This window comes from Thermobia domestica, chromosome 5, assembly GCF_964235325.1.
Source record: "Thermobia domestica chromosome 5, izTheDome1.hap1.1, whole genome shotgun sequence".
Classification (NCBI taxonomy): Eukaryota; Metazoa; Arthropoda; class Insecta; order Zygentoma; family Lepismatidae; genus Thermobia; species Thermobia domestica.
This window is the reverse complement of record NC_137458.1, coordinates 274,282,302-274,309,907: the sequence shown is the minus strand read 5'-3', so window position 1 is coordinate 274,309,907 and position 27,606 is coordinate 274,282,302. Positions and strand designations below refer to the sequence as shown.

General features: G+C 34.9%; 1 protein-coding gene across 2 annotated transcripts in view; it reads right to left on the bottom strand.

Annotated features, from left to right (window-relative positions):
- The window catches only part of LOC145686627 (phospholipid-transporting ATPase ABCA3-like), a 252,882-nt gene that overhangs the window by 6,678 nt on the left and 218,598 nt on the right, over nt 1-27,606 (bottom strand). For both annotated transcript variants that reach the window (XM_081760095.1, XM_081760094.1), the window contains 4 exons: nt 17,694-17,954; nt 11,745-11,983; nt 11,048-11,195; nt 6,354-6,564 (listed from right to left, as the gene is read on the bottom strand). In XM_081760095.1, coding sequence (XP_081616221.1) covers nt 6,354-6,564; nt 11,048-11,195; nt 11,745-11,983; nt 17,694-17,954 — 859 coding nt within the window. The remainder of the gene's footprint in view (nt 1-6,353; nt 6,565-11,047; nt 11,196-11,744; nt 11,984-17,693; nt 17,955-27,606) is intronic.

Genomic DNA, 27,606 nt, shown 5'->3' with positions numbered 1-27,606 from the left:
CTTTCAAGTAATAAAATAATTAAACTATAGACACACATTGTTTTACTAATAACAATAAAAGAAATATTTTCTAGAAAATGCTACCACAGAAACATACATATGCAACGTATCTATCATAGATAATAACATAATTAATTAATACCCACAAGTTATTTTTTGATAACAATAAAACAAAAGTTATTTGCTACAAATTGTTGCAATACAGACCTACATATTCAATATATCTACCAGATGATAATATAATTAATCCATAGACTAAATGTTTACTAATAACAATAAAACAAAAATATTTTCTAGAGATTGCTAAAATTGGGACTCATATATTCAATATGTCTATCAGATAATAACGTAATTAATCTATAGAGACTCATTGTTTATTGATATCTACAAAACGAGCAATATTTTGTACAAAATATTACAGTAGGGTGTTACATATTTAACTTATCCATCAGATGATAACATAATTAAACGATAGAGAGATATTGTTTACTGATAACAATAAAACAAAGAATATTTCCTACAAAATATTACAACAGAGACATAGATAGTCAATATATCTATTAGACGATAACATAATTAACCTACAGATCCATAGAAAGTTCTATTATTTACCTATAACTATAAAACAAAGAATATGTTATGCAAAATGATACAATAGGATCTTATATATTCAACATGTTCATCAAATGATAATCTAATTAAAAGATAGAAGTACAATGTTTACTGATAACAACAAAACAAAGAATATTTACTACAAAATATTTCAACAGAGATCATATATATATATATATATATTCAACAAATCTACCAGATGATAATATAATTAGTCCATAGACATACATTGCTTCTGATGTTCACCTTCAAAATATTTCAATACATACATACACTTCTAAAATACGATAATATAATTAACCTATAGAGATACGTTGTTTACTGATGACAATAAGGCAAATAACCTTTTCTACAAGATTCTACAATAGAAATATACATATGCCAAGTGTCTATTAATGATAACATAATTAATCTAGATGTACATTGTGTGAATGTATTCGATTGCCTGTGCAATCTACTTCAATTGGACATTTAATTCTCAAGAATTTTGAAAAGATTTGATAATACAATTTAAAACTTTCGATTCATTCTTGAAACTTTTTATCAATGCTATACTTTCAGGCAGTCAAGTGTTTGTACAATTCATTTTCGTTTCATCAACTTGTAAAATATTAAAAATAAAATAACAGATTCGTCTTTTTCTCTTTCATAGTCTCATTCCATTGAAGCATAATGTCTACTCTCCCCGTACACAGACTTTTGAAAGATAATTGACCATCTATATCAATCGATGGCCCACACAAAACAATCGACCAGAGTGGCTATTGTGGTTGGATTTCCAATGAGGTTCATAGGTTCACGCTTCAACCCTTTAAGATAGCAGGTTGTCCTTACGGCCGATTCACCGTTGCAAATCATCGTTCAAGTTCAGTATCGCAGAACCAATCATATCCGATGTGAGTCCAAACCAGACCAAGTTCACACAATTGATATTCTATAGAACACCATTATGTCCTGGTTGTACATACGACGAATTAATCTTATACTATCAGTTATGTCTGTCGTTGCATCCCCAGTGACCGTCGTATTCTAATTAATACGAGAGTTCACTTGCCTCAGCAGTAAGCATAGGTAATTGCGTCAATAGGCATTGTCAGACACATTTAGGGCAAAAGAAACAAATATTTGCATGAGAGGAAGTTTATACGAACAAAACCTTTTGTTATTAAGATTACAAGATTACATAATACTTGTGTCCAACAATTCCTGGTGATAAGACATCTTCGTGGTTTCCGTCCGCCTTGAGTCTTCTGCCTGCCGCCGGTTGCTGTCTTGTAGAGCTGCAGTCAGAAGAAAGAGAGAGTCCTTGGTGGATTGGAAGAAGACCGCACTGGTCCTTCGTGCTGCCGCCAGGTGGCCGCTTCGTCAATTGTCCCAAATGACGATCGGCACGCAAAGAAGCAGTTTGCCGTCCATAACGCCTGTATTTCAAAGTCATTTGTCAAGCTGTAACTACCTCGCCATCTTCCGTATTAAGAAGAAAGAATCGAAGATCGACGCACACTGAAGAAGTATTGGGCTTGTTATCCTTTTCCTATAGTAAATCCCTTCTACCTATTTTTATTCCGTTTCACCCTCAATTGCCCAAGCATAATTTAATATATTTAAGATGCAAGAGAAGTTCGACAGCCTTTATCCCCGATCATCCTCTTTGTTATACAAGCGCTAACATCCCCAGTTGCACAATTGTTTACTGATAAACATAAAACAAGATGCTATGATAGAGACCTATATTAATATTAAATATATCTATCAGATGATAACATAATTAATGTATAAAGACATATTATTTACTGATAACAATAAGACAATATTACAATAGACACACACATATTTAACATGTTTATCACATGATAACAAAATTAATCTATAGAGCCATATTGTTTACTGATAAACATAAAATAAGGAATGTCTTTTTTTTAAAAAAAAAAGTTACAAAATATTGACATACACATTTAACATGTCTATTAAATGATAAAATAATTAACCTATATTACTTCTTTTCATTAATTTATTCAAATTTTGCGATAAATTTTAAGCCCCTTTAAGAAATTAATTCAAAAATTATAGGAGTTTAAAGCAAACGATGCATGTGTATGTCTTTAGATAACTGTTATCATTTGATAGACAAGTTGGATATTTGTAACATTATACAGAAAAGTTTTTGATTTATTTGTTATGATAAGAAATAGCTCTGTGTTATAAATTATTTCTTTTCTGCATTAGTTTTTCCCAAACTATTGCTGTCCGTTTAAAACCTCTACAGAGGTAAAAGCCATTAGTGTTGTGACGTATCTCAAAATTTATTTCTTCGTACGCAACGAAGCTTATAACTCAAAGCCAAATCTAATTTCAGAATTTGTTCAACTGAACGTTCATGTATACTTAGTTTTCTCTAGTTCATATTCAGTTCATAAATTACAAGTTTTGTTTTTCGTTCATTTCTCTCTCTCTCTCTCTCTCTCTCTTTTTTTTTTTTTTTTTTTTTATTTGAGTGATAGGTTTGTTAGTTGTCTAACACATAATGATTTAACTTTCATTTAATATTAGCTGTTGACAGATAAATATGTGCGTTTGATGAATTAATCGATTTTCCTTAATAAAGTGACAGAGGAAGGGAGCAGCAACAGCTCGAGAAATTATTTCGCTGGGATAAACACATTGGCGCTGTAAGTTGGTTAGTTAACCTCTTCACGTCCACTCCCAGAAGATTTTTATGCTTTTATGACGAATCTTCTGTATGTAGTTAACTATTATCATTTAGTACTAAAAATTCACTAAAGTTGAAATTTTGAAAATTGAGAACTCGAGAACGTAGGATCTGAACAACATGAAATCTCACTGGGAATCAAACCCGAATCTTCCGCGCCAAAGGCACGTGCCCTAACAATATAACCACGAGAGAACTCTTAGCGCTGTAAGATTAGTCATATTATTTAGTTAAGAAAAATGTATCTGATAATTTCTAGATTTCATTGTTTAACGATTACTTTTTCTAAAAGGCACATTTATGAAAATGAAGTGCTCGTAAAGTTTAATTGTTATTGTTCTCCTAAGCCAAATAGCGATGAAGATGAATAACAGAATCGGTTTTCTAATACTTTTCTTCCAACATTTGATTAACATATTTACCTTCAACTCCTTCAATTTAAACTATTTGCTTTGCTATAAATTATCAACTGGAAAAGATGAGTTGATATTGGTAGCATTGATAATACAGTGAAAACACCATTAACGAACAAATTCATAATGACACAATTTTTTGTCCCCGTAATTAAATAAATACTGTATATATTATTACAGGAAAAAACCCTCCTTTTTAAGGATAACTCTCATTTAAGGGCAAATAATTGTTCCATCCGTGTCCACTATACAGCTATACAGAAGTTTCACTACACTACTCTTAAAAAATACCTTGCAAGAGAAAACTAATTTTTTTGTGAAAACATTTCATTGATAATTCTTAAAGTCCAAAGTACACCCTGTTTCAAAAAGAATATACGTATTACGAAGAATTATTTTGTCCAAACTATCGATTGCTGCGCCTCGGCTCGGCTATTGGAGAAACGAATACATAGTCTAGTTTATATTAATAGCCGCTAGATGTCAGTTGTCTTCTCTTTTGCTTGGTAACCGTCATATGTTTAAATGGCTACTCCGCAGCAGAAATCATTTTGTGTTCTCGAGTTTGCGAAGTGCAATTCCGTGATTACAGTGCAAAGACGTTTCAGGCTGAGGTACCAAATTGATCCTCCGAATGGGTGGAACATTCGCAGATGGGATCGACAGTTTGTAGATACAGGGTGTGTATGTAAAGGAAAGAGTCCTGGCCGCCCTCGTGTTCTTGAAGAAAATGTTGCACGAATTCAAACTGCTTTCCAACGTAGTCCTTCAAAATCAACTCGTGGTGCCAGTCGGGAGTTACAAGTGCCGACAACAACAATTTGGCGTGTTTTGAGACGTCGGTTGGTTATGAAGCCGTACAAATTACAGCTGTTACAAACTCTGCGTCCTGATGACAAACGCAAACGTGTGGTATTTTGTAACGGGATTCTGGATGCTATTGATAATGATAACACTTTTGCACAACGCATCGTGTTCAGTGATGAAGTGACTTTTTGTGTTAGTGGTCAGGTAAACAAACAAAATGTTCAAATTTGGGGCCTACAAAACCCACATGCAGTCATTGAACATGTACGAGATTCGCCCAAAGTCAATGTGTTTTGTGCGATATCCCGATCATCTGTTTACGACCCATTCTTCTTTAATGGAAATACGGTTAACAGTTAGCAGTATCTCGCTATGTTACAAACTGATTGTTTCCGAGCCTGCATGAAGACAACTTCATTTTTCATCAAGACGGGGCACCCCTCAGTGTAGTCGCCAAGTGCGTGAATATCTGAATGAAACTCTACCGAACCGTTGGATTGGTCGTCAAGGAGCTGGCGACTTAGCATATCTCAGCTGGCCTTCACGATCACCGGAATTGTCACCCTGTGACTTTTTCCTGTGGGGTTTCGTTAAAGACAACGTTTATGTACCACCACTCCTACAGAACCTGGAAGAGTTCAAGAACCAGATCCTTACTGTCATAACATCAGAGACGCAGGACATGCTTGCCCGAGTATGGGAGGAATTTGAGTATCGATGTGATAATGTTCGTGTCGCTGATGGAGGACATATTGAACATCTGTAATTTGAACTTTGAACTGTAATTTAAACTTGAGAGGTTCGTAAATATGTGTGTAAAATATCATATTCGTATGTCTTAAAGTTTAATAAATATATGCATTCGAAATATGTATTTTTTTTAAACAAGGTGTGTATTTTTATATTATTATTATTATTATTATTATTATTATTATTATTATTATTATTATTATTATTATTATTATTATTATTATTATTATTATTATTAAATTTATTTGAAATTTGCTGCTTTTTTACTGTATTTTGTATAAAAAGATATTGTATCCCACAGTTCCAAAGGAATATTATATGGTGTGTTCGAGTTTTCACTCTTTACGAACAGATCTCAATAGCACCTTAGAAGTAACTTATCTAATTACATTGAAAAAACTTCAACTTGTAACTATATGTATTTATGCGATATTTAGAAGAACCTTACCCCTAGGTTTCTTCCCTTGTCTCAACATGTATACTCAGATACAATATATACATGTATACGCAGATAAGTAAACTTTCGTCAAAATACTTCATCAGGCAGGGGTCAAGAAAAGAAAGAAAAGTAGAAAGAAATGAAATATAGAAAAGTTCTCGCCAGTAAGAACAATCGTATGAAGCGACCACATGATAATATCAAAAGTCACGGGATAACGTTGCCTGGCTGTAAATAAAGAGTTAGTGAAAGAAAGACTGGACGAATAAATCGGGAAAGGTGAAAGGAAAAATGGAATAATTAATGAAAACAAAACATATCTATTTTGTCTATATAATCTATTTAAACCTTATCCCTTTCTCTAAATGTCCCTCTCTTCAGTATTCTAATAATGTAATTTAATTTCTTGCACTCCGTTGTAGTCTATGAATACATTATTACTATTTTCAACGATTGTCACTTTCTTCTTAGTACAAACAAATCTAACGTTCTTAATTTAGCGACACAACCTCTAATGAGGTTACAACCTTCCATTGAATCTACAGAAATCCAAATTGATGGTAATCTCAATTAAGAAGCATATAAAACTGTAAATAATTAAACAAATAATCGAACTATATACCTATGTGAAGTAAGAAGAATTGGTTTTTTACTTTGTTTCCTTTTCTTTAGCACTTTAAAAAGCTTTTTCCTAGTTATAATGTCTACTCCAGCCGTTGGCTCATCGAGCAACAGAAAATCAGGATCACCTATCATGCTAATTGCAGTAATTAGTTTTCTCTTGCAGCCACCACTATAGTTCACACACAGCCCGTCTGCAATTCCTTGCATATCTAGAAATAAAGAGAAATAACTGTAATTTATAATCTTAAAGTATGTATTTTAATATTAGTTGAATAAACTTCTACAATAAGAAAGATTGGAAACGTAATTTCATTCAATGATTCATATAAAAAGAACAACGAAAACATTAAGTTTTTAATGTGGACATTGTGACAAGCAATATGTATTTAGTTGAGTGCCACTTGTATACATATATATAAGTAGATACATAGAATACATAGATAGATATACGGATAGATATATATCTAGTGTTTTAAAAATGGCACCCACAGATCACAGAGCACTATTCTAATAGTCAAAATAAACCAATATATATATATATATATATATATATAGATAGATAGATAGATAGATAGATAGATAGATAGATAGATAGATAGGGCGGCCCAAAAGTAGGTATACAGTCCCCACACTGACCGGTTCATGACATTTTATATAGTTTTCTTATTGTTGTCCATTCAGGTAGTGACTTAATTTCTTTATTATTTGTTCTTAATCTCTTTTAACTCATACCTTAAGCTTGGAACAGACAGAAACAAATAAACTAATTATCTTAATAAACTAAAATGTCATACTTTGTAGGACTGTATACCTACTTTGGGGCACCTAATATATATACACCTTTCAGGTCCTCGTCTGGAGACGCGAATTGCACTATGTGGCAACGTCGCAGATCAAAGACAATACATTAGATCTACCAATCCATCAAATAATTACATCGATTCTTGTCAGATGACAGTGAAAGTCAATAGATGTTGACACTAGCACCAGTTATTACCTTAACAATCGATGTAACTGTTTGATGGATCTGTAGAGCAATGCTAATCATTCCAAGTTAAATGCGATGTTGCCACATAGTGAAATCCTGATTCTCTATAGCGGCTGAAGGAGGCTCCGGAGGGCATTCTATCATATAAGGTTTTCGCTTTAATTTGTCCTGTAGAATAGTGCTCTGTGGTCTGTCAGTACTATTTTTAGAACACCCAATATGGTGACCCAAAAGTAGGTATACAGTCCCATACTGTTCAACTCATTGCTTTTTATATTATTTTTTTTATTGTTATCCATCAGGTAGACTTAGTTTCTTTATTATTTGTTCTTAATATCTTTTTACTTATATCTTAAGCTCGGAAAAGTCGAAACAAATAAACCTATAAGCTAGAATGTTATACTTGATAAATGCAGGGACGTATACCTACTTTTTGGCAACCCTGATCAAAGTAACCAAGAAATTTATGTCGATTTTTGTGTAAGTCTGTGTTCAATTGGCCCTCACACCGTGAGTTGAATGCGAATAGAGATAAGGTGAAGGTCAATCGTTGGTGTGGATATATCCAACATAATACCGGTTGTGGCAGTTCAGTCACACCGTGAACTTGCATAAGGACAGAGTGAACATGGGACCTCGACGGAGCGTCATAAGGGCGCATATGCTGTACGATTTCAAACTGGGGTCAAATGCCGCTGCAGCGGGGCGGAAGATATGCCAGACCTTTGGCGAGGGTGTCGTGGCTGCGCAGACAGTGCCACGACAAGTTTAAGGACTGTGAAGAAACACTCGAAGACGCACCACGTGCTTGAAGAACAACACATGTACAGAATGAAGATCTTCGGGCAGCAATTGAGGCGAACAGTGGACACACATGTGAGGAACTGGGATTACAGTTCAGTGTGAATGCAAAAACCATTCGGCAGCATCTCCATCAACTTGGGAAGTACTACAAGTTGGGCCGATGGGTTCCACACCATTTGACTCCAGGCCAGAAGGCAACGCGAGCAGACACCTATGTTTCTTTGCAGTCACGTCTGCGGAAGGAGCCATTTCTGGACTGGGTGTTGACATGTGATGACAAGTGGGTCCTTTACGAAGCTCCACGGCGCCATTATCATTGGTTAACATCCCGTGAAACGGTGCCGAAACGGCCAAAACCAGCACTGCACCAGAAGAAGGTTCTCCTGTGTGTTTGGTGAACTGTTCGCGGCATCATGCATCGGGAACTGCTACCAGCTGATGAGGGCATCAATGCAACTGTGTACTGTCAATAGTTGAGCCGTGTTCAAGAAAAACTCAAAACTCTGGAGCCAGCACTTCTGAATCGCAAAGGGGTCCTTCTGTTACAGGACAACGCAAAGTCCCACGTGGCTAGAATGACCCGGGACACCATTCTACGCCTTGGATGGTAAACAGTGTTGCATCCACTATAATTCTTGGACATTGCACTGTCCGATATTATCACCTGTCCCATTCTTTGGACAATCACATTAGAGGACAACAGTTCAAATCCCTAGTAGAGGTGCAAAATGCACTTGATAACTTCTTCGCTTCACAACTCACTAAATTCTATTACGATGGAATCCATGGCCTTCCAGAACGTTGGCAAGAGGTCGTCAGACTGATGGGTACTATTTTTGATCTTCCAGGTACGTCTTAGGTGACACATCGATGTTCGAATGTGGTGGGTGAAAAAGCGACAGAACTTTCTTGGTTGCTTTTATATAAGACATTCTCCAGTTTTTTATTTTTTTATTTCTTTCTTTCACCCTTTATAAAACTGCTGGTTCCTAGGTTTTTAAGTTTTATAACGAAATAGAACAGTTATATTTAAATATAATGTCACGCTACGTCACTGTTCCTGCGCAAAATTTTCGTTCTAATCATTATGGACTTAGTTTGGAGCAATCAAGCAGAGAGCGAAAGTGTGTAATATGATTTCTTATATTGTTTCCTACGCCTCCTTCTATCTATTTTTAGAATTTACTTCATCATTTAGCCACGAATCGAGAGGGAAGAGTTCTTCTAACTTCTCCGTCCTTCGTAACATTACAATAAGTTGGACTCATCTGGTTCTCCCGAAGAGCCTCTATGTCCTCAAGGACAATTGAATTTTATGAATTTATATATATATATATATATATATATATATATATATATATATATATATATATATATATATATATATATATATATATATATGGGTATATAAACATTTCTAATCGTAGGGACACAACGATGTGGTTGTGAATGTGACAAACAACGACCAATACATTACTTTTGTGCCGTATACCAGTTTTCAAACTGTTTATCTTGTTTTCGTCCATGCAAAGCACCGTGCACACACACATATATACACATTAAAAGCGTGTGGTTGAGTCAAGTGGAGAGAATGCCGAGAGTTGCAACGCAGGTAAAGCCAAGCACAGTTTTCGCAGTTATTTCTGAACTTTTACATAGTTTTCAAAGAAACATTTGAAGAATCTTAACCAAAAAAACATAAAGAACAAACTGATAAGTATAATAGCTATAATGATCGAAATGACACAACATTAATCTGCATTTTTACTTGTGTATTCGGTCCGCGAAAATAGAACTTTTCGAATACATTATTTACATACGCGCCGATCCAATCTCGAGGGCAATAAAAATGCAAATATAATTGACAAATTTTGTGATATTGTATTAATAGAGAAGTGCATATTACATATCTATGAAATTACGAAATGATAAACAAAAATTGTAAGGTTTCCGAACAAGTGATTCCTAATTAGAAAGAAAATAGGAAAAAAAAGAAAGAAAGACAGTTCGATTCCACAGTTTGTAGAAACCTTTATTAGGTATAGGTTGGGATTCTGTATGAAAACTTAGACAAAATATGCTTATCATTATTGAATAACTATAATTTTCGCAACAAAATTCAGTACGATTGTTTTAGAAACACTAAGTATCTAAGCACTAATTTCATCGAACAGTACTAATCTAAATTACAATTTTTACAGTACAGTTTTAAAAATTATTTCTCCCTTTCCCAGACATTTAAAATAAGTTCATCCTATCTTTGTGAACAAGGTTGGTGACATTCGGTATAGTGGAGTAAAACTGTTGTCATTGTTGTAATTTTATTCATATACATAACTCCCGAAATAATTTAAAACAATTTACCTAAAATGAGTTAGCAAAATTTTATACCAAATATAAATTAATAAATAAAAATAAATGTTGATTATTTTTAATGGATTTTAATTGATATTGTGAGAAGTAGTGAATATTTTACTACACGAATTTAGTAACAATTGTTATAAATACTACATAATTAAAAGGTGGGGTACAGTGGCTTAGTGGTAGAGCGTTCACCTCTGGTGCGTGGGGTTCCTGGTTCGATCTCAGTTCGCGCCAAGCGAACTTTGTGGTGGACAAACACTGTGCTCTTGGGTTTTCTCGGGGTTCTCGCGTTGCCTTCTACTTAATTCATTCCACCATTGCATTCATTTCTCATCACCACCGCTTCCTTTAGCCTACACTTCATATCTGTAGAACGTAAAACTGAAAGATTTCATTTTTACATAATTAAACGGAAAATGAACATTTTCTCTTGAGTGAGTTCATATATGTGTTTATTGAAACTAATTTAAAATATTTCACTCGACAGCTTGATATAAATATTCAACTTTTTCTCATTAAGAACATAATATGCTTACCCATCGCATCCAACCATTTGTTAACAAGTTCCTTTCTTTTGTTATTAGGAATTCCTCGTAAGCGAGCAAACAAGGATAACATATTTCTTCCGCTTAAGTCTTCCATAAGGACGTCTCCTTGTGGAACGTAACCCATCCGAGGCAAAATCTGAAACAAACATAAAGAGATTACGAAAGAAAACACACAAAACCTATACTTTGAAAATAAAATAAGAAAAATTGTAGTTATTCAGTTATTCAGAACGTACATCATTCCTCTGTATTTACAATTTTGTTTCATGCCATTCTTTATAATAAAAATGTACTGATTACTCAAAAAAGTGTGTCACTACTTCAGGTACACCCAGGACAATACAGTACAGTACAGTACAGTACACTACAGTACAGTATATATATATATAATAAACTTTTATTCAGCAGCCGTTTGTACGTCGCACAATTTAACGATTAACTCTTAACTTACCCATAAAACAAAGTATGACAGAGCTAGTGAAGGGAGATAACGATATGTTAATTCAAAATTTTATATTAATACTATATATAACTTTAGAACAGGAACTTTCTTGAGCCTAAGGAACTCATATGTAGGAAGCAATAGACACAAAATTCATTAATAAATCATACCCTGTGCTAGAAACAGAAACCATATAATCCTATACTTCTAAAATAAAAACTAAAAGATATTTTGAACACTTACTTTTGATTGATTGTCCTTGAAACTTAAAAGATCAAAATAAGAATCCCCTACAGTTGGCAAAATGTCCCCTGTAAGCATTCGGAACGTAGTTGTTTTCCCAGCTCCATTTACTCCTAAAAGACCGAAACATTCCTCAGCCTTCACTCCAAAGCTTATGCTTCGAACAGCTACGAAATCCCCAAATTCTTTTCTCAGATTCTTCACAATAATTCTATCTTGTACACCTACATATTTTTCATCTGTAAGTACAATATACTATCAAAAAAAAAAAAAATTACTCGAAATTAAAAGTAGATGCTAACACATATCTCTGAATTCACTCAACAAACTTAATATTTAAATGGTAACTAGTACCCTATTAAAGCATTAAAATAATACTCCACCATTATGTGAATTAAACTAAACACACACACACACACACACATATATATATATATATATATATATATATATATATATATATATATATATATATATATATATATCGGAAACAGAGAAGGTATATTCGCTCGAAATTATTCATTCTATAAGAAAGGACAGCACAAACTTAAACGAAGTGAAACTTATAAGGAGGGAAACTGCATGATTGTTAATAGAAGTTATAGGGCACATATTGTATAAGGATCAATTGGCGCGTTCAGTGCACAAGGCTATCAAGTCCACTTTCGGTAGTTTCAGACATATTTCGTCTTTAAAACCTCTATGTGAACCTCCTTTTGAAGCTTAAAGATTCACCTTCAGATATTGTAAATAATGAAAAGAAAAGTGTTACAAAAAAAAAAAAAAAAAAAAAAAAACTTGTTACCCTTGTGCTTTGAACACCCCAATTGATTCACCTTTATACTGCTGGTTTTTAATGTCTATGTATTAAACATTTAGCGGTCAACTATTATGCAGAAAAATGTTCCGATAAAGCTATATTTTATTTTAATTTCATATTTTAAATTTATCATAAATGTATCGTTTCATGACCAACACTCTCACCTGATGATAAATCAACAAACTAGAGGGTAATATATTTTAATCCAGTCCGAAGACTCGCTCTGTGCCACGATTTATATCACGAGGGTATATTGCGAGTTAGTTCAAATCAGAACGTAAAAAAAACAATACCCAAAGTAATGTTGCATCATTCATTTTTACACATTATCTGTAAATGTAGGTAATTCGGGTTTATCCGAGAAGTGGATAATTACCCTGAATATTTCAATCCACACTGAAAGCTTTCTCAAGGTCAATTGCTCTGTTTTACTGGAATTTCATTATTTATCCATTCCATTATATGTTTATTGTACTGTCTTAAGAAAGAAAAATTGAGATCTTAACGCATTATGAAAAAAGACTTGATAATATTACTGTTTACTACTATCCACTAACAATTTGTAGAAAACTGCAGTTCATAGGTAACGGTTTACGTATGTTAACTTGTAAATTTTTGGTGTTGATGTTGTGATATAATGTGTGTAAAACACTGTTTCCACATAAATTTCCTCGTATATGATTGGAAGAGATTGGTTTACTTCCTTTACTATTTTTTTTCTAGAAACTCAGCATCAAAAGAACAGAAAACTATTAATATTAAGTGTGTGGATAACGGTAGACAGATCAAAGTTATGAAAATTCTTATATGAAATTGAATATTTTCCGAAATTAATTGAATAACGAATCTGTGACAAAAATATACTGTGTAAAAAATGAAACAAATCTCTTAATTTTATATATATATATATATATATATATATATTTTCTTTATGTTGAAGGATATGTTGTCCCACTTATGATTGAGATTTCCCTGTCTAAATTAAGATTGAAGTCTTCAGTTCTCTTTAAAAAAAAAAAAAAAAACCTAGAAAAAGTTTCTTTCAATGTTGCTGAAACACTAATGTAACACATCAATTCGTTCTATTTGGTGCCCTGTTTCCTGTTTCTTGTCTTGATCTATGAGATAAGTCCTAGGAATATCTTAGTATTCATCTGAGGAAAAATGTTACGACACATCTCGTAGGAAACCCTACGCTTTTGTGCCATACACATAACTACATTGCACATTCAACTGATATTGATACCAGGCGCTATATTGTTAAATTGCACATATCAAAAAAAAAAAAAAAAAAAAAGCAAAAGATAGAAAACAAATTTGTTTTCACTTTTTCTCACATCTAAATTTTACGAATTTTCGTTTTGAAATAGAGCGTGCTCTAAACACGAAACACCTCATTCAGAGCATAGGAAATGACATGCAATCTGATGCCATACACGTTGAGATTTTGACTCTAGAAAAAAATCGTAAGAGATTTCCTAGGATCTTCCCTATAGTGTATAGCTGGCCTAATAAATACTGACAGTATTAAGTATTTTTTGTCAGAATACTTTGTGGTCTCAATTTCTTTTTTCATAGGTAGTACAATAAATCACATAATTCAATGGACAAATAATCGAATTTCAGTAAAGCAAAGCAATTGAGATCAAGAAAGACCGGAGTATGGATTGAAATATTGTGGTTAATTATTACATATGCATTAAAAACCAGTGGTACAAATGTGAATTAGTTTTTCCTATGTAAACATAATTTTATATTTATATTGATCATTGAATCTAAAACAGTAGTTATCTAATTTACTCGTAAAATCTTCTCATACTGAAAAGATAGTCAGATAACGCTTCCACTTTAGTTGAATCAAATCAAAATATTCTATACTTTAGGAAATACAAAGTGCTTTCTGCGCAGAAAAAAATGCACACAAAACGATTGTGAAACCTTATAAATCAATCGACTATTCTAAGTAACTTGCACTAAGGCATCTAGGGAAGATCATAAGACATGTACCGAATTAAATCTGCCATTTTTAAATTGATGTAGTACCTTTATTACACACTGTACAAGTTTATGTTTTACATTTATTGATAGCACGTACATTAACTTAGAAATTGATATACTTTTCATTGTTGCATGTTGCTGGGTACAGATACAGCAATGAATGAAAGAGATCGCCGTCGACGAGTCGTCGACAAATGACTCCCAAATCCTTGTCGCCCGTGAAGTTTGATTGCGAAGGACCTGAAAATGCCGCGCAGAACTGTCCAAACCATACTGACACAGTACATTACGACTCAGTCGATCGAACGACAACCACACAATCAAAATCCTTACGGCCCACGTAACCCTCGACTTCACAAAAGGATCGTGAGTGCCATAAAGAAGAATCCTAGTGCTTCGGTCAGGGATGTTTCCAGGAAATGCAACACAAGCGTCAGCATGGTGCAGAGATCGAAGCAACGCGAAGGTATGAGAACATACAAAAACAGAAGGTGCCAAGAGTTTCAGAAAATCAGCGCACCGTCATTACATCACGTGCTCGCAAACTATGACTACCTCGGACGCGAAAATCGCCACATCATTATGGACGACGAAACTTACGTCAAGGCCGAATTTTCAGCGCTTCCTGGCCAACAATTCTATACTGTCTCACCTGGACGGCATCTCCCACGATCCGAAACAACGGTCGCAGTGGGGAAATTCGACGAGAAATATCTTGTATGGCAGGCGATCTGTGAGTGCGGAGAAAGAAGTTCATTTTTTGTCACGAAGGGTACGGTGAACGCACAGGTTTATGTCCAAGAGTGCTTACAGAAGCGACTGCTGCCACTAATTCGAAAGCACAATGTCCCTATTATATTCTGGCTTGATCTCGCTCCAGCCCACTACGCCAAAACGACGATAGAGTTCATGAAGAACAACGGGATCGAATTTGTCAAAAAAGACATGAACAATCCTAACATCCCGCAGTGCTGGCCTATCAAGCGTTATTGGGCGCGAGTGAAAGGCGTTTTGAGAAAGACAGGTGAGGCTACGAAAACCATTCAGGAGTATAGCGAAAGTGAATTGCTGCTGCCAGGACGATCAAGAAAGTGTGTCGAAATCCTCATGAAGGGAATCCACAAGAAGCTGCGCCATGAATGCAATCCATGAACTCTTTGCATTGTTTCTTTGAGCATACTTTAAGTCAATGTACTTGCTCTCAATAAATGTAAAAAACGCGGCTATTTTCTTGAAAAATATCGCCTTTATGAGAAATTCTTCTAAGCAAGTTCTTTTACGGCTTTCTCAAGTCTGAGAATATTTAGTGAACAGAATCCTCGAAAGTCTCCATTTCTTCTGTACTTTTTGTCTAATGAAGGAAACGTGGTTTACGTAATATTGATCCATTGTGTTTAAAGCCAAGTAGATCATATCCAGTTTCTTCATTTTCATAGAGTTAAAAATGTTATAATAATTTTAGAAACATCTTGCAGTTGAGATTTCTCGATAATTTGTCTTGTCTCCTTTCTGAAGTATAGGTAAGATTATAGACTCTTTCAGTTTCCTAGAAATTCTCTATTTCTGCTACACTAAGCCAGTTACTATCAAAACTATTTGCCCAAATATGGTCCAAACACCTATGATGAAACAAAATAGCCTCTGGAGATTTAAGATTTCTCAGGCTTCTGATATCTGTTTCAATCTCAATAGCTGTTTTAAATAAATGATTTATTCTTTATGCTTCACTGCGTTTAGCAGTTGATCAAAATACTGATTGAAACCTGTAGAGGAAATCAGTGTTGCGTCAGTGTTTCCAGTACACATTCAGGAATTCTAACAATCATTTTACTTATTTGATATTTTGATTCCTGAAGATATCTTGCGTTTGCAAGCTTTCCGTCTCTCCTAAGGCGCTGTTCACGGATAATAAAATTAAGAGAAAATAATAATCAAAAGATTAATAAAACAATAAGAAGGATTGGACTCACTGGGATCAAGAAGTGCAATTGTTGCCAGTCCCATGTCTAATGGCAATGTAGCAAACCGTGAAATGTCAGGTTTATGTTGTATATTCTTTTGTTCCCTATTTCCCTATTAAACAAAAGAACATAAAATTTGAACCGGCTATGTGAACAGCGTGCTTCACTACCATTTAACATGTGACAGCAATCGAGAAGGTGTTTTGCACTACTCTAGTGCGATCAGTTCAGTGTGTTCCATTCTACTTCCTACACGATTTTATTTCTTTTCTCTTATTTTCTTCCGTGACCAGCAAGGGCGCCGATTTTTCTGTAACTTTGGGGGGACCATTCAGAAGTGTGTTTGGTTGCAGACAAGGGTCTAAGAAGGCATATATGAGGAGTTTTAAGAAAAACTGAATTCAAATTATGCCAAATATTGTATATTCATAAAACACATATAACAATAAAAATACATATTCATAAAAATACATTAGGGCTCACATGAGAATTGGGGGCGGGGCTCCCAGGATCGACGCCCTTAATAACCAGAGGTTGAGGGAAGATACGGAAGTTTGAACATGTAAGAAATTTTCAGGAATCAAAATTCCAAGAAAAATGTTCTACATGCCATATAGTGTCTTGACAATCTAAACATGTCTGCCTTGACATTGAGATTCTTTAGTATTTCCAGATCATACTTTTGGCTTTTCAAGATTCTCCGATTCATCCTCTCTCTCTTTTTTAAACCAAAAGAGATAAATCATCTATAATTTGAGTTAATCTGTGATCTATCAAACCATGAATAATGAGATATTTTTGGTTTTATATTGTTGTAATATAAATCCTGACCAATGTTGGAATAGTCAGTATGTACATTTCAACTTCTAAATTTAATTTAAAATCACTTCGTCCTCAAAGCAAAACGAAATATAGGAGTAATTGAAATCCTATTTATCAATTCCATAATCGTATTTAATAGATGACGTTAACAGATAATATCTTTAGTGTAATATTTCAAACAAAGATTTCGAAACACTTAAGATCTTATGTTCTAGCTTTACGTTTAGAAATACGTACATTTGAATAATAATAATAATAATAATAAAGAAACTATATTTTCAATTACATAGAGAAAAATGTTGAACTAATTACTAACACTGCTCTCATTCAATGAACACTTATACTTACCACTTAATTGCTCCAGAACTCTTTCCCTTTCATTAATAACGTCCATATCCATTTCCGTTATGGACATCCGCTTCTTCATTTCTACAGGCCGTTTGGACAAGAGTCTTACTAACTTTTTAAAACATTTACATTCTAAACCGAAGAGAAGTGTTATAGAGAGGAGAGTGTCTACGATAAACATGATAATTTCAACTTGGGCTTCCTCATACAGATTAGAAGAGGGACCAGAGTAGCAAGTATAATTTAATCCACAAATGTTCTCTGAAAATGAAGAAATAAATTATTAACCAATAGAACGGAAATATCCGTATATGTTATTAAGACACTGTTTTTGAAAACAAGAAAACTTTTTTAGCCAACCAACCCCATGCCGTAAGCGTCGGTGACCACCGATGGGGAGCTACCGACATCTCGCCAAACATTAATGGCTTCGCAACGGCGATCCGCTATGGTCCCACTTCCGTTTTGAAAATTATATCACCAGCGGCAGAGATGCGACGAAACGCCAATGAACCACAAAATTACTCCCCCAAAATATGTTAAATCGCCTATGTGCATGATTTGTTTACATTAAGGTGAGCCTAAAAACACTAAGAAAAAGTACCCCAGGGTGGATGCGAACCACCAACCTTATGATTACTAGTCGCGTGTTCTTACCGACCTCGCCAAGGAGACGATGAAGAAAACGCCGCTTGTAGAGGGGTAAATTAATGAGTGTTTTTAATTTGGCCAATCAGAGTGCTCCTTTAACCGCGTATATTCGACAATAACCGTTTGGGATAAGATAAAATGCGTTCGCCACGTAATTTTATAACAAGATGACGCGCGTCTATTTATTTTATTTCTAGTTCTCCCATATTCACTTTCTAATTATGTTATCTTGAACATTTTCTAGGATTGGATTGAAATATTAAATTTTATACTGTTACACAGAGATAAACTTCACTTTTTTGTTTCTCTTTTCTCATTAAAATGAAGATGATCCAGTCTGTGTCACAGCTTCTTTTACAATTCATTAGTGGACCCGCCATGCCGTAAACGTCACCAACACCTAGTGGCCCACTTGCTGATAAATGTCGATCGTCGATATAGCAACGCGTCGAAGGATTGTCGCTAGTGTGCCAACGGCGGCAAGATTTCGTCGTGTCTGGTTATCGAATCGAAACAGATATCTAGAGTCGGGGTATTGAAGTTACTATCGTGTAGCAGCGAGGACTTTATTTTGGTCCGCGTTCATACAATTATACGCATCATATCGAAATTGTTCACTTTATAATATAGAGGTAGGGGTTACTCTTGGCCCTCGAAGCTCACTTTAGCAACAATTCGTCAGGGAAAAATAATATATAATAATAACCGCATACACATGACTGGCGATAGTTCGTGCTGATCCCTTCGCCGATTCTCCGCAACGCATCGAAGGAGCACGGACTAAAATAAAGTCCTCGCTGCTACGCGATAGTAACTTCAATACCCCGACTCTAGATATCTGCTTCCACTCGACAACCAGACAGAACGAAAGACAGTGACACAGTAGCGACAATCCTTCGACGCGTTGCTACATCGACGATTGACATTTACAGGCAAGTGGACCACTAGGTGTTGGTGACATTTACGGCCTGGCGGATCCACTAATGAATTGTAAAAGAAGCAGTGAGACAGACTGGATCATCTTCGTTTTAATGAGAAAGTAGAAACGAAAAAGTGAAGTTTATCTTTATGTAATAGTATAAAATTTAATATTTCAATACAATACTAGGAAATGTCTAAGATGACATAATTTTATAGGTGATAGACAGGCATCATACTATAGTAGCTAGGGTCTGTATGTTAGCTTAATTTTGATCAAAATAAAGATGGTTTACTCAAGTTTTCTACACTTCAAATACATTTCACAAAGAGAAGTTTAATATTTTTCTTTTTCCCGAAAATGCTTAATATATAGATACATGATAATTATAGCGACTAATTACTGTATTATGAATGCTGGGTTCGATTTTCTTGCTACACGATTTTCCCCATTCCCTCTGCTTACCAGCTAGGAACAAAGGAAGTCAAAAGCGAAGTTTGCACTTGATGGCTAAACGCTAAGATTTAGCATTATTTTGCAAAGGTCAGATCGCTGGGTTCAAAAGGACTGGTATTACGATCGCGCAAGCGTCTGTACTAGTCGAGTTCTCAAGAACAACGTAATGAAAGACTATGAGGATTGGTGTCCTCATCGCAGAAATGTCTGCACTATTTAGGTGTTTAAGAGAACCAGTAAGTAGTAATGATTTATGTTAAGGACAATCATCTCTGATTGGTTGAGTCAGATAACTTGATCACATGGTATAATGTCATAAGGGTCAATGATCTCTTGACTTTTGGCAGTGATGATATGTATCCCTACCCCCAAAATTTTGGAGCAGTGCATTGGCCCACTCCTTAAATTTGAAATATTCTGAGAACTATAAAATTTTAGAGTACTGCATGGGTCCTAAATACACCTTGTATGTCTTTCTGAAAATTTGCGAATATTAGCACGTTTCCATGGATGGGTAAAAAAAATGTTTAACAAGGTTATTGGCGTTATATGTCCTCTATGATCGATGATTATGGACCTATAGAGGAGTTCATCCCTCTCTTTTATAGGTGTTTAGGACCATATATGTAACCCTGTGGACTCTTTGCTCATTTTGATGGATGGGGTGGGCCATATATGCACCCCTTATGCATTTAAGATGGGTAATTATGGTCCTCTGCTTGTGTATGAGTCTTTTGTGATCTTATGAAAGGTGACCTTGTTCTATTTCATGGATATCTAAGAATAGCTTCGAAATCTTGTGTTTCTTTTGAGTCGTGTGAGACGTTCGCATCGATGGGTAAAAACTACCTAAAATTCAAATTTTCATGTTTTTACTTTATTTATCCTTTAAGATCTGCAATCCTGTGCATGAGCATTTTACCCTCTTTGATGGGTAACTAGAACTAGATACGTACTTCTGTGGTTCCTTTCGAGACGTAAAAGTGGGCTAACCTTGCGCCCTTTATGCTCTTAAGATCGGTACATACAGTCAAATGCCTCTGAGACTCTATGGACGAGCACTTACTCTCCGTGAAGGGTGCTGTACGTATTTTTGTGGTTACCTTGGATAAGTGTAAGGGTGGACCAACCCTGTACCCTTATCTTTTAAAATTGTCTGTCTTATATGAACATTTATAACCAATTCCGCTGCAGAAATAGACACACAGCTTTGATTGGTTATTTAGAGTCGCATGACACGAATCACGTGAATAAATACAAAGACAGGCAAATCGCTGTAATTGGCTATTAGTTGTTACATGACTCAGGTCACATGTTTTTGAATATTGTAAAGTATTTTTGAATAAGTACGAATTAGCAAACGCGGATATTTTGGAAATTATTCTACCTTTTTATCTTAATAAATAATTTTGCCAAAGAATTGCTATTGTAGAATTTAAAATTGTTGTTTTGTGTATATCTATATAACTGAAATTTTATATTATACATATATAGTGTTATTCGGTGTAAACTCACTATAATCGTTTCCTTTTCGGAATGTATCTTTTATGTGTGATGTTTGATGAAAGAAAGACAACTATTATCCTGACAAGGAACCATTCCGATTTTGTGAATTGAATTGCTGAAAATGATTGCTAGCACTGGATTCAACACCAAAAGAAACAGAGAAAAAAGGGTGTTTAGTGACAGACCATATACAAGATGGGAGATAAATGAGAGTAAAATACGAAGATAGAACATAGAAAATATCTATAAATGCCATGTTAATTTTGAAACGAGTAGAGGGGTTGAGGCGATACGATTCTTACAGTGGAACTACTTCTTGTTCTGTTACCGTTACAAACATTGTTCTTCATGTTCCAGGATTCGATTCTATCTCTTTATACTTCTCGTGCATACAACGTGCTCATGGAACGTACTACAGGGTTTCTAGTTCGTCACTTCATCTTTACGATAGTATTGATGCATTGTGATAGCGTGGAATGCCTTCTGCTACAGAGGTCTCAAACTGTATTGGCCACTATTGATTTTAATAGACGGTGTGTGTCAAGAGCCATATGTCACATGATCCCTTTCTCGTATATTCTTCTTGCGCTAATTCCGCAATTTGGCTACGGACTCACCTCTGTAAAAATTGTTGCGGAAGTACTGCAGGATTATGAAACACGGATGTCTGGATAGGACACATATTAGTTCCTAAGTGAAGTCTTGACCCGACTATGGAAGGTTCCATAGTATTGGAGCTATGGACCTTTAAATTTAATTCTTTCATGTTTTCGGCAGCCTATAATCCGAAAGGAAGCATTCGTGCACCCAGGGCGGTATATACTTTTTTGTCTTATTTTGGTGCCAGGATCACTTTCCAGACGTTGTCAGTGGTTTTTTTTTCTTTGAAATATCCTGTGTATATCTCCACCACTCGTATCGAGAAGCTGCCCGCACTCTAGTTACGCATACCCAGACTGCCACTTTTCGCTCTTCTTGTGATATAAGTACATTTTTATAAATAATAAACGTAGAGACAAGTACAATTCACAAAAATGGGGCCGTATCGTATCTTTCGTATTTATCAAATTCGTATTTCGTATTTCTTTTAGCTATTCTCTGGTAGATTAAGTACATTCCCTAATTTGTCCTGTCTTTTTAATACACGAATGTTGCGACTCTGCGCACGTTTCACTGTGACCCTTTATAAGAACGGGGGCAGAGAATGCCAACCCGGGAAGTTACTCTGGCCACATCCGGCACTAATGCCAATTTTACTGTACTAATCACTACAAATCCAATACCATGCCTATTAGAAGGAATGTTGTCTCCTTTCATAACACTTTTCATATGGTTACTGCACCTACACTCATTCAGTAGATTCTCTTTATCTACTATATATATATATATATATAAGTTAATATAGCAAAATTTCTCATAGATGAAGAAGCGGACGATTTGAATTTGTAAGAAGAAAATAATAAATAAACTTCTATGTTGTCTGTCAGCCCCAGCTACAAAGGAATATCTCACACACTTTTCAGTCAATATATTCATCTACTTCTGAAGAATTCTTTACTTCCGTCAACGACTTTCCCACAGTATTAGCTTATACGGTAACCATTTTTTTTTTTTTTTTTTTTTTTTTAAATCTTGATATGTCTTTGTTTGAACAGAAGCTGAAAGTTCTTCGAGAAAGAATTCTTAATCTTCGGTCAGCCTTCATGTTCAGTACACATGTCGATTTGTTATATCCGTATTCGAGATGGAAGTTTATTAACATCTCAGTAGTGGTTCCCCTTCGCACTCTTTTAAACTTATATTATGGTTTAATGTTTTATGTTTTGTATGTATTTTGTTTTACTTTCCCGCACTCTATTTTTAATACTTTAAAAAGTTCACAGACTGTGAACTTCAATTTGTAAATGAAAATTGAGAGTGAGACGTTATAAATCTGTTCAGTAATAGTTTATTAACTTTCTAATACACACAAACGATTGTAACTTATGTTTTGAAATAAAAACTTAAGTAATATTTATTATTAAAGGGGTAGTAAAATAGCTCACACCTTTCAATGCAAATATATGAGAATTGTTATGGTAACACCATTAAGTTCACTTTGACAAGTTTTAGAAGAGAGTGGAAAAAAAATTCAATATTGCTCAGAGACAAAATAAGTTTTAAAAAAGTTATTAAGTTTTACGTCTTGCGGTTACGCCGGCTAGGTTAAAGGAGACGGTGATGATGAGAAATGAGTGAAATGGTTGAATGAAGAAAGTAGGAGGAAATGGGAGAATCTCGAGAACACACACACACATGGTGTTTGTCGGCCACAAAGTTCATTTGGCGCAAACTGAGGACCCCATGCACCAGAGGTGAACGCTCTACTACTGAGCTATCACGGCTCCAATAATAATTTTAAACAACAATGATATGAGCTAACATGTTGTGAAAGAATATGAGTTAAATATAACTTTAGCATTGCGTTTGCACTTGGGTGGCCTGAGAAAATTGATATATTGTGTTGGACTTAAAGATTTTAGCATAACAATAACTTAAAACGAGTATAAAATTTCGTGAAAAAAATATTTCTCTCTTCTTGTTTCGTTTTTTAACTTGTAAATTTGGTTTATAAACATACTTCACTTTTAAACATCATGCTTTTTATTAGTAAAATCGTAGAATGAATTCAATCTAAGTATTTTCCTGATGATACTTGGAATCAGATTGTTGATCTAAAGAAGTACATGGTGTTAAAACAGCTTCATTAAAAACGACTGACATATAATACTCCAATGATCAGTCGGAGGCCCAGCAAGATCGAAAATGTTCGTTAAGAAGAGGATCAACTGACTTCACGGGGTTTATCACAACAGGCCAACTTTGGCGCCATCTTTCACCTAGTTAGATGATACCGTTTTAGCCATAGATAGCAAGCATCTCAGAGTTCATTTTAACAAAAAAATAAATAAAGTAAAATAAAAAATAAGTAAATAAATAAATAAAAATAAAAAATAAAATAAAAACTTTTCCGGGAAAAGTGGGCTTAAAGATTTTTAGCATAGTAGTACTCATATGTTAAGCAGCATGATATGACTTCTACTTCAATAACATTATGACTAAATAGATACACAAGTTTCAATATAATCCTATCGTGAGCTATTACTATATTTACACCTAACAACATAAATCAAGTATCTGCTGTAAAATATTGAATACATTTATAAATTTTCAAAATGTTTCCATATTAATCGGCCACTAATATAATTTATTAGAAACTCTACTGTATTTGAAACAAATATAATATTTTAAAGTATTGATTACGCTCCACTTAAGCTCTTTCAAAAACTAAAAAATCTTGTTTCAATATCTCAACAAAGTTTTTAGTAATATCATAATTTAATCAAAACTTTTTAAATAAAATATTCCGTTACATTCCTAGCAATCAGTTTCTGAGACCACCAGATTATATCTCTTTGTATATGTTCCACCATTAAAATTAATGCCACTCAGCACAGTTGTATTGCCGTTAATTTCAATTCTTCGATAATGACTTGGTTCAATGTATCTGAAAAGTTCGAAGTGGAAAAAAAAGCAGAGGCGGTATGTTTTATTATGATTTTGACTCAACATACCGGCTATTTAAATACTGTCTTGATCACTGAAAAACCAGAGACGGTATGTCCTCATTACTGAAAAACCAGAGGCGGTATGGCATACCACTTCACACCGTCTCACTTCGACCACTGAGTATAACATATATACTCAAAATATGTTCTAGCAATGGGCAAATCCATTCTTCTCTTCTGGAAAATAATGTTCTGTATTACATTGAGACAGACAATTTAAGTACATGCGAGTATCCTTATATCAAACACTGAAGTAAGGGGATCCAATTCCCTCTTTATATAAACATTATAATAGCTGTTATCATCATTCAGAACTAACTCAGAAGGATTTATCCAAATATTAATAAGAAAAAAGAACCACGGCATTCTGATTTGCTGGATTTTACAATAGGTTAACGAATTCCAAGTTGTCGAGATCCGGTACTCCTACTTCTCTAACTTGCTGCAGAAACATAGATGGAGTTAAAGCTAATAAATCTGAACTATCATCAGAAACATAAGTTAACGGTCGACCATTCATGACAGCTTCACAGTCACACAACACTGTAATGAATTCTTCATAATTTAGCTAAGCCTTCCCAATTATTCTCCTTAACAGTCCTTTCATTAATCGAATTAAACGCTCCCACCATCCACCTCACCAAGCAGCACTGGGTGGATTGAATTTCCACTTGATGCGTTTCACAGTTGCAAAAGGCGTTATACATTCCCAATCCAGTCTGCTCAATAAATTTTCTGTGCCAACAAAATTCGTGCCATTGTCACTGTAAATGACCGAAGGACGGCCTCGACGCGCTATAAATCTTCTAAGGGCTTGAAGAAAGTCACTAGTTGATAATCCGGAAACAAGCTCCAAATGCACTGCTCTATATACTGCACAGGTAAATATACAAATCCAAGCTTTTCCTCCATCTCGTAGTCTAACTGGTCCGGTAAAGTCCACTCCCGTTACTTCAAACACTGCTGCATCTCTGATTCTATCTTTGGGTAGGGCTACAGGGATTGGTTCCAACTTCTTGGCAGTATATCGTTTACATATGACACATTGCTTTATTATAGATCGAATGGTTTTTCTATCTTTGAGTATCCAAAACTGTTCCCTAAGACGACTCAACAAACCTTGAACACCAACGTGACAAGCTTCCACATGTTTATCGCAAACTAACCTTTTTACTACTGGATGTGTGCTTGGCAACATAACCGGATAACGAAAGGTTTCAACATCTGAAAGTTCTGTAATTTTGTTTTTTATTCTGATGATTTTGTCATTGTCTTCGAACGGACACAAAGATTTCAAATTCTTGTCGCCAACACCCTCAAAGGAATCTGTTTGGACAAGTCTAATAACAGTCTTCTCTGCTGATATCAATTCTTCAACAGACAATTCGTTGTTTCTTCTTTGCTTAGAACGACAATTATGAATAAATCTTTTCATCCAACCTATTATGCGAACTTATTGTTCGTACTTCGAAGGATACCGATAATACCAGTCACTGTCTCCTTTCCAACATTAATCACAGCTGATGAGACCGTCTTTTTCTTTTCCTGTGTAATAATTTATCCTTTGTACTCATATTTTTGTTCTGGCCATTCCTTCTTGGGTCGTCGCAGCCACGAAGGACCTTCCCACCATTTTGACTCAAGCAGTTGTTCTGAAGTACATCCTCTCGATGGTAAATCCGCCGGATTCATGGTTCCTGGTACGTAATGCCAACTTTCTTTTTCACTTAATTTTCGGATTTCTTGCACTCGATTCCAAACAAAAGTATTCCATTGCTCATCTCGTTTAGTCCATGCAAGAACTGCTGCAGAATCTGTCCAATAATAAATCTGTATACCTTCAAGATTCAAGGCCTCAATCACAGAAGTAGCTAGTCCCCCACCAATAGTAGCTGCCAATAATTCTAATCTTGCTATGGTTGATTTGTTTATAGGAGCAACTCTTGTCTTGGCTTGTACTAACTGCACATTAATGTTTTGTCTGGTAACAGTTCTAAGAAAAACTGCCGTAGCATAGTCTCTTTCACTTGCATCACAGAACACATGTAGGCTACAATTTTCTGAATCTCCTTGTATACATCTAGGAAATGAAAGTTCTTTCAACAAAGGCAATTCACCTACCCACTGTAAAAATTTCTTCCTTACTGCCCGTGGTACTTCTTCGTCCCAACTTAATTCCAATAGCCAATTTTTTTGCAAAAGGATCTTTGGATACAACGTCACTGGAGAAGTAACCCCTAATGGTGTCAAATATCCGGTTTGCAAACGACAAAATAACCCTCTTTGTAAGAACTTCTGGTATCAACCCGTCGCAGCATTCTGGTCTTATTGCCAGTGTCAGATTTCGTTTCCCACTGTAGACCTAAGACCTTCAACTACTAACGTCACATTGTATCTTGGTTCAGCGCTTCAAAATTGCATGCATAATCTCCTTTCACACTATACAACCTAACTTGATAACAACTATGTTCATAAGGTGCAGAACAAATACCTCCGAAGAGTGCATACATAACACTTTCTTTTTTAACAATTCAATGTATTCATTGTGTGCTTCATCAACCACCCTGTATTTATCCTCCAATAATTCAAAGTTCACTTTAATTTCGTCAATGTTCACATTCGCGCCATTACAACACTGTTCCACATTTTTTGCTATTTTTGTAAATACAGCTCTCGCCACTGTTCTAACTCTTTTTACTTTCTCCATTATTTAAGTTGTTTTTCAGTCGTGTCACGGTCGCCAGATGTTACAATAAAACGTTAATGTTATATT